Source organism: Pristiophorus japonicus, chromosome 7 (genome assembly GCF_044704955.1).
Source record: "Pristiophorus japonicus isolate sPriJap1 chromosome 7, sPriJap1.hap1, whole genome shotgun sequence".
NCBI lineage: Eukaryota > Metazoa > Chordata > Chondrichthyes > Pristiophoridae > Pristiophorus > Pristiophorus japonicus.
Window position 1 is genome coordinate 62,593,729 of NC_091983.1, and position 18,296 is coordinate 62,612,024.

At 44.6% G+C, this 18,296-nt stretch overlaps 1 protein-coding gene across 4 annotated transcripts in view; it reads left to right on the plus strand.

Annotated features, from left to right (window-relative positions):
- Positions 1 to 18,296, plus strand: part of greb1 (growth regulating estrogen receptor binding 1) — a 396,947-nt gene that overhangs the window by 213,610 nt on the left and 165,041 nt on the right. For all 4 annotated transcript variants that reach the window (XM_070885003.1, XM_070885002.1, XM_070885004.1 and 1 more), the window contains 3 exons: positions 1,445 to 1,591; positions 2,003 to 2,143; positions 6,099 to 6,224. In XM_070885003.1, the coding sequence (XP_070741104.1) occupies positions 1,445 to 1,591; positions 2,003 to 2,143; positions 6,099 to 6,224 (414 nt within the window). The remainder of the gene's footprint in view (positions 1 to 1,444; positions 1,592 to 2,002; positions 2,144 to 6,098; positions 6,225 to 18,296) is intronic.

Below are 18,296 nucleotides of genomic sequence, written 5' to 3' on the forward strand. Positions count from 1 at the left end.
CTCTCTCTCTCTCTCTTCCTCCCTCCCTCTCCCTCCCTCTCCCCCCCTCCCTCTCCCTCCCTCCCCCCCTCTCTCTCCCTCCCTCCCCCCCTCTCTCCCCCCCCCTCACTCTCTCTCTCTCTCTCTCTCTCTCTCTCTCTCTCTCTCTCCCCTCTCTCTCTCTCTCTCTCTCTCCCCCTCCCTCCCTCTCTCTCTCTCTCTCCCCCTCCCGCTCAGCGGCACGAACGGCTGCAGAATTCTCCCTGGCTGAAGCACTTTCACACAGGTAGGAAGATGGTTTATTTAATCTTTTCTTGGCTTATAAATGTTTATTCAGTTTGGATTTATTTGTATAATATTTGTAGAAGTATAAATAAGGATTTATTGTCAAATTTAATGAGTTCCCTTTCCCCCCCTCCTCGTTCTGGACGCCTAATTTGTAACCTGCGCCTGATTTTTTAATGTGTAGAACAGGTTTTTTCAGTTCTACAAAAATCTTCACTGGCTCCATTCTACTTTAGTTTGGAGTACATTTTCACTGTGGAAACTTTCAAATCAGGCGTCAGTGGCCGGACACGCCCCCTTTTGAAGAAAAAATTCTGTTCTAAACTAGAATTGTTCTACCTGACAAGAACTGCAGGAAAAAAAATGTGGAGAATTGCGATTTCTAAAATAGTCCGTTCTCCACCAGTTGCTCCTAAAAATCAGGCGCGAATCATGTGGAAACTTGGGCCCATGAAGTTTGTTTAAAAAAAATATCCAGAGCAAGATAGATAAGTGCAGCGAGCCGAAGAAATCCGTCAGTGCCCACCCAACTTTTGTTGAAAACACATTGGCGCAGATCAGTGCTCAGGAAAGCCTGATGTCAGTTGATTCTGGCGACTAGTGCTGAAATGTTGACATGATCAAGAATGTTTTTACATTTCTATTTTACATTTCAAAAAGTGAGGAACAAAGTGCTGACTACCCCCCCCACCCGGCCCCAATAGCTCGATTTCAAAATTCTCATGCGCGTGTTCAAATCTCTCCATGGCTTCGCCCCTCCCTATCTCTACCCTCCAAGAACCCCGCGTTCCTCCAATTCTAGCCTCTTGCACATCCCCGCTTCGTTTGCACCACCAATGACGGCCATGCCTTCAGCTGTTGAGACCCTAAGCTCTGGAATTCGCTCCCTAAACATCTTCACCTCTCCTCATTTAAGTTGCTCCTTAAGACCTATCTCTGACCAAGCTTTTAGTCACCTATCCTAATGTCTCCTCCTTTGGCTCGGTGTCAATGTTTGTCTGATTATGCTCCTGTGGAAGTGCCTTGGGATGTTTTCCTACATTAAAACCACTATATAAATGCAAGTTGTTGCTGTTATACTGATGGCCGCCTCACAGAGTGATATTAAGAATAGCTTGTTTGTAAGATCGAAGAATTTAAACTGGCTGCGTTGGTAAAAATTCACTTTTATTTTTAACAGAGGGTAGGACACAGCTGTCAGCCTTGAGTTCCACCTCTAGCAATCCCTCACAACCACCTGAGAGTCCAGCCTCATCCACTACAGTAGCATCAGCAGAAAGCATTGCTGGAACTAATCAGAATGCATCAACTGGATTTCAGCAAGCAGGTGCTCCTAACTGTCTCTTACCTTTTATCAGTGTTCTTTTTAATAGGTCCCCATATTGCTAATTTAAACTTTAAAATCTGTAAGCACAAATAGAGGAGACAGGGGTGGTAGGAGGTGGTGAAATGTAACTTCGGCAGGGACACAAAAGAGGCAGTAGCGGATTAGCAGTCCTTTTATACATCGAGTTTCCTTTCTATGGAAAGGAAAATTGTGGGGGAGGTAGTATTACGGATGGTCTGTCTGCTACTGCCTCTTTTATGCCCCTGCCAGAATTGAATTTCACCCCATGTTGCCTCCACTGATTATGCTATTTCTAAAATAACTAGACCTGTCTGAACAGCAGAAGTGAAGCAATTAGAGATGATTTTATGAATCCACACTGACCTTGACCGAATGTATTTGTGATTGCAGGTGCACCAATAGATCAGGCTCTTGTTCGAGCTGTCACAGTGGTTTCTGTAACTCCTCATAACAGAGATTCATCCAGGCAACAAAATGCAATGAAGACCAACAACTTATCCAGTCAGAATATGTCAAGGCCTTCAGTGATAGGTAACTGCATGTCTGGACACTTTCTTATGGTCTCAGCCATGGCTCAGTGAGTAACACTCTTGCCTCTGAGTCAGAAGGTTGTAGGTTCAAGTCACGCTCCAGAGACTTGAGCATGAAAATCTAGACAGTACTGAGGGAGTTCTGCACTGTCAGAGGTTCCATCCTTCAGATGAGACATTAAACTCACAGGTGGAGGTAAAAGATCCCATGGCATTATTTCAGTGAAGAGCAGAGGAGTTATCCCTGGTGACCTGGTCAATAGTTACCCCTCAATCAACATAACTGAAGAAACAGATTATCTGGTCATCATCAGATTGCTGTTTGTAAGAGCTTGCTGTGTGCAAATTGGCTGTCGCGTTTCCTACATTACAACAGTAATTACACTTAACAAGTACTTCATTGGCTGTAAAGCGCTTTGGGACATCTTGTGGTCGTAAATGCAACTCTCTTCTTTCTGTGGCAATGCTCATCCGGATTCACGGCTCATTTTAAATAATTTTCAGTGACTTAATGACTTCCAGATGCAGTTGTAATTTTAGTACATACATTCCTTTATATATCAGTGACAGTGAGTGGGTAGTGTGGTGTTCTTTGCATATATTGTTACATTATTTGAATATGCCTTTTGACTTTCAGTTGTCATTCATTTGGAAACCTTCCAAATGAATTGACCACATCAATACTAAACTAATTTCTGCATCCTGACGACTGTAACGGATCTTTAAAAAAATAATTCAAAAACAAACTCCCATCAGAAAATAAACTTCAAACTTTATCTAGAATAATGACATTTGCAAGAACAGCTACTACAGAATTGTACCATCTGTTGCACGATAACATATAGAATAGGAATGGCTCTCCTCATGGAAAAGAAGATTATCACAGCATGAAACTTTTGTGTCACTGCATACTTCCAATCTACCACTGGGGACATCTGTCATACTAGACAGCTTGCAGTGAAAATCTGTACCAAATATGCAACCAATACTTTGTTTACAAGGTGCAAAGCCTTCATCCCTGTTCCTGTGGAAAAGAGATATCAGCTGAGTCAGGACTCTTCATGTATGGAAGATCTGACAATATTTGTCAAATTTTCCAAGTACAAATTTGGGCTGTCGTACATTATTTTTTTCAGTGACATTACAATTAAGGTGTACGTTCATTTTTCTTGCAATAAGCCGTACTGTGTAGAACCGCTGTTGTGCAAAACCTGAAAACCTTATTAAAGGAAACCAGTTAGCTTTTTGATAAATTATGAATGCGTAAATGTCATTCGCCAAAGTGACTAAGCAGATAAAAGTAAAAGACTAGACATGGTAGAGTGTTTCTGTACGTATGCTTGTGATCTTGCCAGTATTTGTATTTCTTTTTATGTTTTCTCACATCCTACTGTTGGACCCCCATTTCCACCCCAGTGCCACAATTATTGTTCTAACCAAGAAGGCAGAATGGTCTGAAACACAAATTTCCTCATAGCTGCCATCAGTTTAATTTTCACATTGGCTGTTTTTAGGTCTATTTCTATCAATAATGTTCAGCTGAGTGGTAAAAGTACAGGAATCTTTATAGCGCTGCCTGTTTTCCAAAGGAAAATCTGTGGGCTGGAAAAACAACTTATCTGAGTTGCATGGCTTTTATATAAGGAGCACACACTGACAGTACTGTGGGGAAACAAGCTGGTGTAGTGGATGGGTTGCAGTTTTAAGGAGCTCTCAGTTAGCCAGAACTGAACTTACTTCTAGCACAAGGGTAACTGAACAAAAGCTTTAGAAATTTTAGTTTTAAATGTTAAGGTAGATTTTCCAGTCCTTAAATCTGGTGGCAATCACCTGGGATATCAGAAAAGCTGGCCATGGGGCATATAGCTGGATCAGCATCACTTATGCAATGAGTATGATTTTTAAAATCTTTTATTAAACATTTTTTTTTAAATGTAAAAGCATGGAATATACGGAACAGAAACAGGCCATTTAGGCCAACCAATCCATGCTGGCATTTATACTCCACTCGAACTTCCTCTTCCCTCATCTAAATCTATCAGTATAACTCTCCATTCCCTTCTCCCTCACATTCTTGTCTAGCCTCCCCTTAAATACATCGGTACTATTTGCATCAACACTCCCTCCGGTAGTGAGTTCCACATTCTCACCACTCTCAGTAAAGAAGTTTCTTGTGAACTCCCTACTTGATTTATTGGTAACTAACTTATATTGACGGCCTCTAGTTTTGCTCTTCCCCACAAGTGGAAACACTGGGGGAATTGTAACCTAAAAAATGGGTAGGTTGGTGGCGTGGGGGTAGTTAAATTCTTAAAAATGGGATTCCTGACCTGAACCTGCCTCCAGCCCACCCACTTCCAGTTTTAACAGGGGAGGGGTGACCAACCCGCTCCCAGGAGGCAGGAGGTAAATTTAAATATTATAATGAGGCTTGAAGCCTCTTTTTTAACCTCCATTTTGTTTTTAACTGCATGTGGACGGGTTTTACTCGATTTGTAAATCTACAATCACTGCATCCAGGAAATAATTATCTTTATACCTACCTCCTGGATCCAGGGTCCCTATGTAACTCCCTCTCCGTGATCGGTGACTCCCTCACGAGGCTGAGGCCGGCCACAATTTTCTCTTCACCTACCGCGATCATCCGGCTCCAATCCTCTCTCAATGTAGTGACAATGTAGTACATTGGGCACAGAGCTTTGTGCAACTGGTGTATATGTTGGGAATTGAACTACACTGGCCCATTTACCTGTTTTGAAGCCTGCACAATTTTTTGTCCATTAAAATTACTGCACAGAAGTGAAGTCTTGTGTGATGTTCTGCATGTTTGGCCAGGATTGTGACTGTGACTGTGGTATCCTTCCTCAGCCTCAACCTCGCTGCAATCTTTGACACAGTCGCTCATTCCATCTACTTCTTGGTCCTTTTCTCCATTGTCCAGCTCTGGGATTGTCCTCGCTTCCTTTCACTTTTACCTATTTGATTGTATCCAGAGCAGCTCTACCATATGCGTCTCTTCCCATCCTCTCATTGTCACTTTGCGAGTGCCCCAGGATTCATCCTTAGCCCTCTCCTCTTCCTCATCCACATGCTGCCTTTAGCAACATTATCCAAAGACATGGGGTCAGATTCTACACTGACAACACCCATCTCTGCCTTTCCACCACCTCTGCTTCCTCTGGGCCGATGGACTGCTTGTACGACATAAAGTCTTGGATGAGCCGCAATTTCCTCCAGTTAAACAATGGGAAAGCTCTTCGTCTTCAGTCCCTGCCACAAACTCCGTACCCTTGCCTTGATTCCAATCCATTTCCATAACATCACCCACCTTGGCCTCTATCTCAGCCCATCAGTTGCTGAAACGCTCATTCATGCCTTTTTGTCACCTGCAGATTCAACTATTCCAATGCTCTCTTGATTAGCCAACAATCCTCCACCCTCTCAGTTCATCCAAATCTTAGTTGTCCAAATCTTATCCCACACCAAGTCCTGTTTGCTCATTATCTCTGTTTTCTCTGATCTAAGTTGGCCCACGGCCTCCCAACACTTTGAACTTAATGTACTCATCCTTTGTTTGAAACCCTTTATGGTATCACCCCTTCTATGTAATTTTTTCCAGTGCTACAACAACACCACACTCTTTGTTCCTCTGGCCTCTTGTGCAACCCCTCTCACTTCACCCCACCATTGGCGACTGTATCTTTGGTAACCTAGACTCCGCTTCCTCCCTCCACATTTATTTTGTCAAACACTTTGGAAAGGTTGAAACATACACTGGGAACATACAGCTTTAAAAAAAAACTAACATATTTTTCTTAGTCCTCTTTCAATTGGTGGTAACAACCTTAAATAAAACTCTTGAGTACGCACAGTTGCAAGGATGGTATTCTGACTTCTAGTCAGTGTATGTACATGTCATTATCATAATTGTTGATATCTTTTGTGTTCTTGAACAGGCAATTTAGCTAATTCAGGTCCTCCAAAGAAACGCCACAGGGGTTGGTCACCAGACTCCCCATCAACAACAGAAACAGGCTCCCTTCAGTGCAATCCATCTGCTCAAAATTCAGGAAGCAAAGCTGGTAAGATGTATCACTAACATTCTCAGTTCTGTTTATTTTTATTTCCAGCTTTTTTACTGCACCATTGACTATCAAGTTATAATATACTGTACAGATGTTGTCTGATGCATATGGAATTTATTTAGTGTTTCACAGAAGTTTATACATATATAATTGAGTATTATTTTTGGTGTGTATTCAAGTTGATATCATTTATGTGTGGGGGAGGTGGTGGGGATGGTGGAAATTGAGTGTTTGGGGTATGTGCTCCCTCTCCATCCAATTTTTGGCATGGATTATGTTTCACCCCCTCTCTTTCTCCAAATGCAAAATTATCACTGGTTTTTCCACCGTCGCTCTTTTTGTAATTAGATCAATTATTAAGTTTGTTATTTTCAACATTTGTTCAATGTATTTGCATCAAAATTTCTTAAATTATGTATTACACATCTACCCTTGAATTTTGTGCATAAGTATTTCTATCTCTTGTGTATGAATCATCAAAAGTCCAGAAACATGATAGTCTTGTCCCACCAAGGACAAGATTAGTTTGCCATCTTGAGACATTCATTAAATTGATTTCAACTAACATGATGGGATAAGAACAGCTTCTAATCCGTTGTGTACCATCAGTGGCAATGAAAAGGGCTTTAATCCACGATTATTTTCTTAGAATAGCTGCATTTCATTATTTGATTTATTTGCACTTAATTTTTTTCTGTTATGTTTATTTTTACACACTCATAATAGGCAACCTAATATACCCAAGAGCAGAGAACATTATTGGCTTTGCAGTCCCAGGGAAACATCTTTCTCATTATTGTGAATTAGGTACCTTTTGAAACAGGCAGAAGCGATGGATCTAGTTCTTGAAATAAACAAACCTTGAAAAGCACTAGATCATAGATATTATTTTCAGATTTTAGAAACATCTTGGCCGGTTTTGATGAGGAAATGGCGGACAACTTGCTTCCACCCGCTTCGGGTGGGTCCTGTGGCAGCCGCCATTTTGGGAGGTCAGTAACGCTGTCGTTGTCTGCGATCGCTCCACATATTTAGATGAGGCAGATTATGACATCAATGAGGCAGATCGTGACATCAATGAGGCAGATCGTGACATCAATGAGGCAGATCGTGACATCAATGAGGCAGATCGTGACATCAATGAGGCAGATCGTGACATCAATGAGGCAGATCGTGACATCAATGAGTTTCCAATGTCGCCGCTCCACTTAATGCCCTCTCTTAATTGCGACCAGCTGACCCATCAGCACTATTTAAAGGGATCATCAACAACTTGCAGCTGACTTGCATTTTTATTTCTACATTTGTACAGCTGTTTGGTGCCTTCTAAAGTTATTTAAAGTTGCTGAGATGACTGGGAGTGTTGCAGCAAGTGGAGAAGGCCTTGCTTCTCATTTAAACCGATGAATGTTCCCTGTAATTTTTGCGGGGTTCATTGCCCCTTTAACAGCCCATTCAAACTTATGCACGTTTTTTCCACTGAGAAACCGGCAATCGGCCTGCGCAGGAGCTTCAGGCAGCTATGCGGCCGTGCAGCTAATCAGCAACATTGGTTCTGCTCCCACCACTTGCTCACAGTCCTTGTTGGAAGGAAGAAAGTGAGACTCTCCACGAGGAGTATACTCTGAACAAGAACCCAGCCACAGCTACCGCAATGCTTGAGTCCTGGAACTCGACGAGATGTGAAAGGTGGAGAGGTCTTATGGAGAAATCTAACATCACTCACTCCAGCAGGAAAGCATGGGCCCTGCTCCATCAACTTGGTGGGGCAATCCCCGCCTATAAATACAGGACGACCATCTGAGCGGACGCCATTGCATCCCACTTGATACAAACATCAAAGGCTCCGGTGGACAAAGAATTTTGTCGGCAGATAAAGCGGCAGCTTTCGGCAAACTTGTCGGCAGCACCAAGATCATCAACTATGTCTGATCCATTCACCTTGTACAAACTAAACGCAGCCCTGTCGACAACCAAATCTTGAAAAGCTGCTGGTCCAGATGGTGTTTACCCAGAACTCTTAAAAGCACTGGGACCTAAAGCAAAGAGATGGTTGATCACCTCCTCTGAGGTACTAGCAACTGGTAAAATTCCACCTATTTGGAGGGAGACTAAAATAATTGCCCTCCTGAAGCAGGGGAAGAATGTTTGTGAAACCTCCAGCTACCACCCGATCTCCTTACTTTGCACTTGTTATAAAGGGCTGGAGAGGCTACTACTCCGCAGACTAACCCCCATCATCGAGCCAACCATCCCTAAGGAGCAAGCAGGCTTCCAGAGCAGCAGTAACTGCTTTGACCAAGTGGGAGCTTTAACAGTGCACATCAAAGCAGGCTTCCAACGCCAGCTCAAAACCGTGTAGCACTCTTGGACCTGTCAGTGGCGTATGACGCAGTATGGAAGCATGGACTGCTTTACAAGCTCTCCACCATTTTACCCTGCAGAACAATGATCCATCTTCTCAACTCCACGCTTCGCAACCGACGCTTCCGTGTGTACTCTGGCACCTAGAAGAGCAGATATAGAACATTGAACAACAGATTCCTACAGGGTTCTGTCCTGGCACCCATGTTATTCAACGTTTACACCAGTGGTCTGCCCGAAACAGAGTCTCGCAAGTTCATATACGCTGATGACATTGCCTTAGACAGATTTGTGTTTTGTCTGGCCGTCACCGAAGAGACCCTGACCAGTGATTTACCAAGGATGGAGGCCTACTCCCGCCAATGACGACCCCGGCCAAACCCGCAAAAGTCTGTCACCTTGACATTCCACCTCAACACCCATCAAGCAAACCAAGCTTTGAAAGTTTCCTTTTGCGGTGCAGAGCTAAAACCATGCCAAAATCCCCTCCTATTTGGGAGTCACACTTGATCGCACCCTGTCATATAGACAAGTTCTCAGAACTTTGATCCAAAAACTCACCAGATCCAAATGGGGAGCAGACACTCAAACCCTCCATACGGCAGCACTCGCCCTGGTATACTCTACAGCGGAGTATTGCTCTCTGGCATGGCTATCAAGTCTGCATGTCAAATCCGTTGATGTCCAGCCAAATTCTACGATGGGAATTATTACCAGTACGCTTTTATCGACACCCAACATCGTGGTTCCCCTTATTTGCAAACATTGCACCACCATACCTAAGCCGTGAATATGCAGTCTCCAGAGAATGCAACCCGCTACACCAGCAAAGACATTCCGATCCAGGCCGACTTGAACAACCTACCACCAACTCATCTCAAATCTAGAAGGCCATTTTGGACAATCGCCGAAGCCCTTTAGCGATCTCCCCTCAACCTTGATGACCGATGGCGAAATGCTTAGAAGAACTGCGACATACGGAATGGATTCCTTATAGAGGACCTCACAGTACAACCTGTAGGATCAAACCTTCCTCACAACCATCAGCCACCTCAGAACTGGCCATGGTAGATGTTGCCACCTTCTCCATTGGAAGATTAAAGCATCCCCATCATGCGACTGGGGAGCTCCTAATCAGATCCTGGAGCACATCATTGAGCACTGCCTTCAGGAAATTTGCAGGCAGCCTACAAGATATCCATGCTGTTACACCGGAAGCTTTGGCCGAGATATCCAACTTGAATATTGATGTTTGATTTGCTTTGTCACTACCATACGAACAAAGAGTCGTCATGGGGACACTACTTGCAGTCCCCCTCGTGCTCGAGTATGATAGGGAGATGGAGCGGAGGCAACGAAGAAGAGAACAGAGGGAGGAGGGGCAGGAGGGCTCTCAGCTTGAGGCCATATCCACCTCTGGTCATCTGAGAGCACTTCTGCTACCTGCACTTAAGCCAAGAGCAGTGTATTCAGCGGCTCCACTTCACCAAGGAGTTGGTCACAGAACTCTGCCAGACCTGTAGCCTTAGAGCAGGGCGACGGTGGCCCTCAAGGTCATCGTGGCCCTCAATGTTTTCACCACCAGCTCCTTCCAGTCTAGAACAGGCGACAAAGCTAACATCTCCCAGTTCGCCGTCCATTGCTGTATCTGGAAGGTCACTGAGGCTCTCTCATCCAGAAGAAGGGGCTTCATTGTCTTCTCTCATGATGACTTCATCCTGCACCAGTCCGGTGTGCTAGCAGTCTTCCAGCCACAACGGCAAACCCGATTGTGGCTGCTTGGAGACCAAGGCTATCCCCTCTATTCCTCGTGGCCAGTACTCATATATTGACAGCCATGCTGCCACGAGGAACGTCATCAAGCAGACCATTGTTCCGATGCCTTTACTGCTCAGGAGGAGCCCTCCAATACTCAATGGAGCGGGTGTCCCATTTCATCATGGTTTGCTGCATGCTCTACAACTTGGTCATCACAAGGGTGCAGCCCTTGACACCACGGGTTCTGCAACCACCTCGGGCGGAGGAGGTGAGGGAGGAAGGGAGGAGGCAGGCAGCAGATCCCCATTCCGGACGGGCTATCTGTGAGCGCCTCAAGAGACTAGGGTTCCAGTGGATGATTCGCCAGATCCCCATTGCTCACCACTTCCCCATCATACCATCCCTCTGTCACAGAACATCACAGTGTCCTCCTGGGTACAAAGCTGATATGAGAGCCACCATAAAACACACATTCCAAACATAATTTATAAATTTATCAAATTTAAATCAAAAGAACAAAGTCAAGTCATCACCCTTGTGCATTCCCTTAGTGTCTTTCATTTGCCTTTTCTTACTTTGGTGCGCCTACGAATTGCTTCCCCCAGTGGCTGCAGCATGGCTGGAGGAAGTCAGCTGACTTTCAGTGTGGGAGATGACAAATGGCCTTGCAGGACAACCTCAACCAGCTGTAGACGTAGAAGGCCCGGCTGTCGATGGCACCACCTCGGCATGGGCGGCAGCAGTCTGAGCTGGCAGACTGATGGATAGCGCCAAGAGGACTGGTGGAGTGGCAGTGCTGGAAGTACGAATGCGGTCATCCTGAGAGAGGACAGCAGGTTTTTGATCCACGGAGCCACTGCCACTCCCCTGGGGCGGGACTTCAGCATTCCTGCCAATCTGTTGGAGCTCAAATTGCTGGACACCCTGCAAGCCCCTTTTGACACTCTCAAACCCAGAGACAATAGCAGCAGTCTGAGCTTGCATGGCAGCAAGCTGAGACTGCAGGAGAGTCCACTGCAGCACTGAGACGTTGGGTCGCTTCCGCCTGTGCTGCAATGGAAGCGGCGCGATCGCCCATCACACCCAGCATCATGGCTGGGTCCACAAGGAGTTGTCCTGGAGTTGTCCCATCATTTCCATCCTGGAAAACATGGGCTCTAAGCTCTGCGCAAAACTCCATGCAATGTTGGAGCTGGACTGCTCCATGCTCCTTGACACTGACAAGAGGCTCTCTGGCAAGCTTGCCCTTGCACCTAGCATTTCCATATGCATGCCCATCGCCTTTCTTCTGAAGTCCACCCCATCGAGGTCATCATGAGAGTCTTGCGCAGCACAACTAGTACACTCGGCCCCAGTGCTACCCTTTTCCCCCTGGTCTGTCTCCAGTGACTCGCCATGTGCAGGTCCTGTCTCTCCCCAACATCTGTTTGAGGCTGAACCATACTGTTCGCAACCTTGGTCCATATTTGACCCTGAAATGAGATTCTGACCACATATCCACGGCATAATTAAGACCGCTATTTCCACCACCGTAACATCGTCCATCTCCATACTTGCCTCCGCTCATCTGCTGCTGAAGTCCTCATCCATGCCTTTGTTACCTCTAGACTTGACTATTCCAACGCACCCCTGGCTGGCCTCCCACATTCTACCCTACGTAAGCTTGAGGTGATCCAAAACTCAGCTGCCCATATTCTAACTCGCACCAAGTCCCGTTCACCCATCACCCCTGTGCTCTCTGACTTACATAGGCTCCCAGTTAAGCAATGCCTCGAATTCAAAATTCTTATCCTTGTTTTCAAATCTCTCCATGGCCTCTTTAACCAAGTTTTTGGTCAGCTGCCCTAAATTCTCCTTGTGTGGCTCAGTGTCAAATTTTTTGTCTTATAATTCTCTTGTGAAGCACCTTGGGACATTTTACTACGTTAAAGGCGCTATATAAATACAAGTTGTTAGTCCACCTTCTAAAGTACGCGCATCGCCATTTTCTGAACTGGTGTCTGCAAGTGTTCAATGCTGTGCCGGTATGTCTTCTCCATCAAGCTCTTGCTCAACTTCAGGGACAGGCTGACAAAGGTTGCAATTCTTGCGTATCTGAAAGCAGGAAGGCACAAGGGTTGGGTTCTGGTGAGAGGAGGTGGGGAAAGTAAGATATCCATGCATGCACCGTCGGCAGCTTGTAAGTGAGAAGAGATTGTTGGATGATGGGTAAGTGGGGGTGTGTGAAGAAGGATTAGGTATGAGCATCCTGTCATCATCAGCAATGCTTTCCATTTTCCTGCTCGCTACGAACTCTGTCACAACCCCTATAGTGATGTCCTGGTCCGTTATGTTGTCAATTCTTGTTTGGCTTCCACCCATCTGCTGGTGCTCTCTCCTGTTATGAGCCACCTTGGCATGCATGAGAAAGGGAAGTGTTTCAATGAGTTTCATGCAATGTGTTTGGGTGATGTGCCTGCCATGGCTGAATAGCTGACAGTATGTGCAAGATGTGAGAGGTAGGTGTGAGTGTTGCAGTGTGTGAGGGTGAGCTGAAGTGATGATTGTGAGGAATGAGTGGGGATAGCTAGAGATTGTATCGGTCTTCATGGTAGAAGACACTAAAAGCATCCCAATAATAAGATAATCAAGGGGCATAGGGAGGGAGGAACTTAAAACAATCACTACCACTAGAGAAAAAGTACTGGGCAAAAGATGGATAAATCCCCTGGACCTGATGGCCTGCAGAGATAGCGGATGCATTGGTTGTAATCTAATAAAGTTCCCTGGATTCTGAAGAGGGCCCAGCGGATTAGAAAATCGCAAATGGAATGCCTCTATTCAAGAAAGGAGGGAGACAGAAAGCAGGAAACTATAGACCAGTTAGCATAACATCTGTCATTGGGAAATTGCTGGAGTCCATTATTAAGGAAGTAGTAGCAGGACATTTAGAAAAGCAATCAAGGAGAGTTGGCATGGTTTTATGAAAGGGAAATCGTGTTTGAAAAATTTGCTAGATTTCTTTGAGGATATAACGAGCAGGGTGGATAAAGGGGAAGAAGTAGATGTAGTGTACCTGGATTTCCAAAAGGTATTCGATAAGGTGCCACATAAAAAGTTACGACACAAGATAAGAGCTCACTGGGTTGGGGTAATATAATGGCCCTGAAATCCCGGTTTCTTTTTCCCGCGGGCGTTCGACTAAAAATAGGACACAAGATGCGCACTTACCTTTTGGTCACCGGAGATTCCGGACTTGAGGCCTCCTCTTCTTGCGCAACGGAACACGTTCATGTTGAGATGTCCGTAGGAGTCAAGTGAGCCTAGAGACCCAACCACGGTAAAATATTTTCTCATTCATAGTAATAGGAGTTTCGTACGTCTGAAAGTCCTATTATAATGATTGAGAAACATACCCAAACACTGCATAAAACATTTTAAAAAACACCTCACATAAATACATTATAGAAATTAAAGTTGATAGAAATGTTTTTGAAAAAAAAATTTGCTGATTTTTAAAAAAGTTTTACTTATGGTTTAAAATAAAATATGTATTTTTAAATTTTATTTGAATACGTTTTTGATATGTTTTTAAACTCTTAGGCTGGTAAAAGTAGGCTATGCGCCTGTTTTTACCAGGCGCGAGAGTTGAAGGACATTCGCAGAGCAAGAGATGGGCAAATAGCCCAATCTCTGCCATGGGAATGTCCTTCTTCCCAAGATGTGGCTGGTTTTCGGCACATGTGCATTGCATGCTGAAAACTGGCTTTTCCGATGCCTTCTTGGGTCCGTACACACTCCGTAAGGATCTGGGGAGGTCAGAATTTCAGGACCATTAGCATGGATAGAGGATTGGCTAACTAACAGAAAACAGAGAGTCAGAATAAATAGGCCATTCTCAGGTTGGCAAACAGTAACTAGTGGGGTGCCGCAGGGATCAGTGCTGGGACCTCAACTACTTACAATCTATATTAATGATTTAGATGAAGGGAGTGAGTGTACTGTAGCCAAATTTGCTGATGATACAAAGATAGGTGGGAAAGCAAGTTGTGAGGAGGACACACAGAATGTGCAAAGGGATATAGATAAGTTAATTGAGTGGGCAAAAATTTGGCAGATGGGGTATAATGTGGGAAAATGTGAGGTTATCCACTTTGGTAGGAAGAATAAAAAAGCAAATTATTACTTAAATGGAGTGAGACTACAAAATGCTGCGGTACAAGGGCCCTTCTATATTGAATGCAAAAAGTTAGCATGCAGGTACAGCAAGTAATTAGGAAGGCAAATGGAATGTTGGCCTTTATTGCAAGGGGAATGGAGTATAAAAGTATGGAAATTTTGCTGCAACTGTACAGGGTGTTGGTGAGGCCTGATGTACTGTGTACAGTTTTGGTCTCCTTATTTAAGGAAGGATGTACTTGCATTGGATGCAGTTCAGAGAAGGTTCACGAGGTTGATTCCAGAGATGAAGGGATTGTCTTCTGAAGAAAGGTTGTGCAGGTTGGGCCTATACTCATTGGAGTTTAGAAGAATGAGATATGATCTTATTGAAACATATAAGATTGTGAGGGGGCTTGACGGTAGATGCAGAGAGGATGTTTCCCCTCGTGGGGGAATCTAGAACTAGGGAACATAGTTTCAGAATAGTGGGTCACCCATTTAAAACCGAGATGAGAAGGAATTTCTTCTCTGAGGAGCGTGAATCTTTGGAATTCTCTACCCCCAGAGAGCTGTGGGGGGCTAGTTCATTGAATATATTTAAGATGGAGATAGATAGATATTTGAACTATAGGGGAGTCTCGGGTTATGGGGAGCGGGCAGGAAAGTGGAGTTGAGGCCAAGATCAGATCAGACATGATCTTATTGAATGGCGGAACAGGCTCGAGGGGCCAAATGGCCTACTCCTGCTCCTATTTTTATGCTTTTATGTTGGTAGGTGAGCAATGGAGATGTGAGGCTTGTGGTGCAGATGGTGGGATATGGCAGCCGTATAAGGTCATTAAACTTTTTGCAGCGTTGGATCCAGGCCCTGGGGACAACACTCGTCGCAGTGACGGATTGCGCAATCTCCTCCTAGATCCTTCTCGTGGTCATCCTTGAAGGCCTCTTGTCCCTCTACAGTTAAAGGAGATCACAGTGTTGTTGGACCCCAGGACCAAGGCCCCACTGTGTCGCATCAGAAAATCATCTTGCCCACTCTCTCTGCTGTTGGCCATGGCTTCCTTCCTTCTGCAACAAAGCACCTCCCCTCTAAGTAGTGGAGAGACTCTAGGCCAAATTTTATTGGCTAATAAACTGCACCTGATATTGGCCCCTCTGTTGAGCACTAAACTAATCAGCAGTGCGTTTAGCGCTGAGATCAATGCTGCAATCATTGAAACGAGCAGGCAGCATGAATTATGCATTCTTCCTGCACCACTTTGAACAGGTGCAGGCAAATTGAATATTTTGAATGGCTTCATTGGTTGTTTTTCTGCTACTATTTCTTTTCTTAATGATTGTTTTGTTGACTGCTGAATATTGATTGGTGGTTGTTCTACCTCCTCCGTACTTCCTCTTAATTTTGTTGTTTGCTTGGTTGTTGTTGTGCAAGGGTCAAGGATGTCTCAGAGCAGGTGCAGGACATTTTGAAGGGGGACGGTAAACAGTCAGTTGTCGTGGTGCATATAGGTACCAACGATATAGGTTAAAAAACTGGGATGAGGTCCTACAAGACAAATTTAGGGAGCTAGGAGCTAAATTAAAAAGTAAGACCTCAAAAATAATAATCTCGGGATTGCTACCAGTGCTACGTGCTCGTCAGAGTAGGAATCGCAGGATAGCTCAGATGAATACGTGGCTTGAGGAGTGGTGCAAAAGGGAGGGATTCAAATTCCTGGGACATTGGAACCGGTGCTAGGAGAGGTGGGACCAGTACAAACTGGACGGTCTGCACCTGGGCAGGACCAGAACCAATGTCCTAGGGGGAATGTTTGCTAGTGCTGTTGGGGAGGAGTTAAACTAATATGGCAGGGGGTTGGGAACCTATGCAGGGAGACAGAGGGAAGTAGAATGGGGGCAGAAGCAAAAGACAGAAAGAAGAAAAGTAAAAGTGGAGGGCAGAGAAACCCAAGGCAAAAATCAAACAGGGCCACATTACAGCAAAATCCTAAAGGGGCAAAGGGTGTTAAAAAGACAAGCCTGAAGGCTCTGTGCCTCAATGCGAGGTGTATTCGGAATAAGGTAGACGAATTAACTGCGCAGATAGCAGTTAACGGATGTGATGTAATTGGCATCGCGGAGACATGGCTCTAGGGTGACCAAGGCTGGGAACTCAACATCCAGGGGTATTCAACATTTAGGAAGAATAGACAGAAAGGAAAAGGAGGTGGGGTAGCGTTGCTGGTTAAAGAGGAAATTAATGCAATAGTAAGGAAGGACATCAGCTCGGATGATGTGGAATCGGTATGGGTGGAGCTATGGAATACCAAAGGGCAGAAAACGCTAGTGGGAGTTGTGTACAGACCACCAAACAATAGTAATGAGGATGGGGACAGCATCAAACAAGAAATTAGGGATGTGTGCAATAAAGGTACAGCAGTTATCATGGACGACTCTAATCTACATATTAACTGGGCTAACCTAACTGGTAGCAATGCGGTGGAGGAGGATTTCCTGGAGTGTATTAGGGATGGTTTTCTCGACCAATATGTCGAGGAACCAACTAGAGAGCTGGCCATCCTAGACTGGGTGATGTGTAATGAGAAAGGACTAATTAACAATCTTGTTGTGCGAGGCCCCTTGGGGAAGAATGACCATAATATGGTAGAATTCTTTATTAAGATGGAGAGTGACGCAGTTAATTCAGAGACTAGGGTCCTGAACTTGGGGAAAGATAACTTCGATGGTGTGAGACGTGAATTGGCTAGAATATGCTGGCGAGTGATACTTAAAGGGTTGACGGTGGATAGGCAATGGCAAACATTTAAAGATCACATGGATGAACTTCAACAATTGTACATCCCTGTCTGGAGTAAAAATAAAACTGGGAAGGTGGCTCAACCGTGGCTAACAAGGGAAATTAAGGATAGTGTTAAATCCAAGGAAGAGGCATATAAATTTGCCAGAAAAAGCAGCAAACCTGAGGACTGGGAGAATTTTGTAATACAGCAGAGGAGGACAAAGGATTTAATTAGGAGGGGGAAAATAGAGTAGGAGAGGAAGCTTGCTGGGAATAAAAAACTGACTGCAAAAGCTTCTATAGATACGTGAAGAGAAAAAGATTAGTGAAAACAAACGTAGGTCCCTTGCATTCAGATTCTGTTTTCTGTTTTCACGAAGGAAGACACAAATAACCTTCCGGAAATACTAGGGGACCGAGGGTCTAGTGAGAAGGAGGAACTGAAGGAAATCCTTATAAAGCGGGAAATTGTGTTCGCGAAATTGATGGAATTGAAGGCCGATAAATCCCCAGGGCCTGATAGTCTGCATCCCAGAGTACTTAAGGAAGTGGCCATAGAAATAGTGAATGCATTGGTGATCATTTTCCAACAGTCTATTGACTCTGGATCAGTTCCTATGAACTGGAGGGTAGCTAATGTAACACCACTGTTTGAAAAAGGAGGGAGAGAGAAAACGGGTAATTATAGACCTGTTAGCCTGACATCAGTAGCGGGGAAAATGTTGGAATCAATTATTAAAGATGAAATAGCAACGCATTCAGAAAGCAATGACAGGATTGGTCCAAGTCAGCATGGATTTTTGAAAGGGAAATCATGCTTGACAAATCTTCTGGAATTTTTTTGAGGATGTAACTAGTAGAATGGACAAGGGAGAACCAGTGGATGTGGTGTATTTGGACTTTCAAAAGGCTTTTGACAAGGTCCCACATGAGATTGGTGTGCAAAATCAAAGGACATGGTATTGGGGGTAATGTACTGACGTGGATAGAGAACTGGTTGGCAGACAGGCAGCAGAGAGTCAGGATAA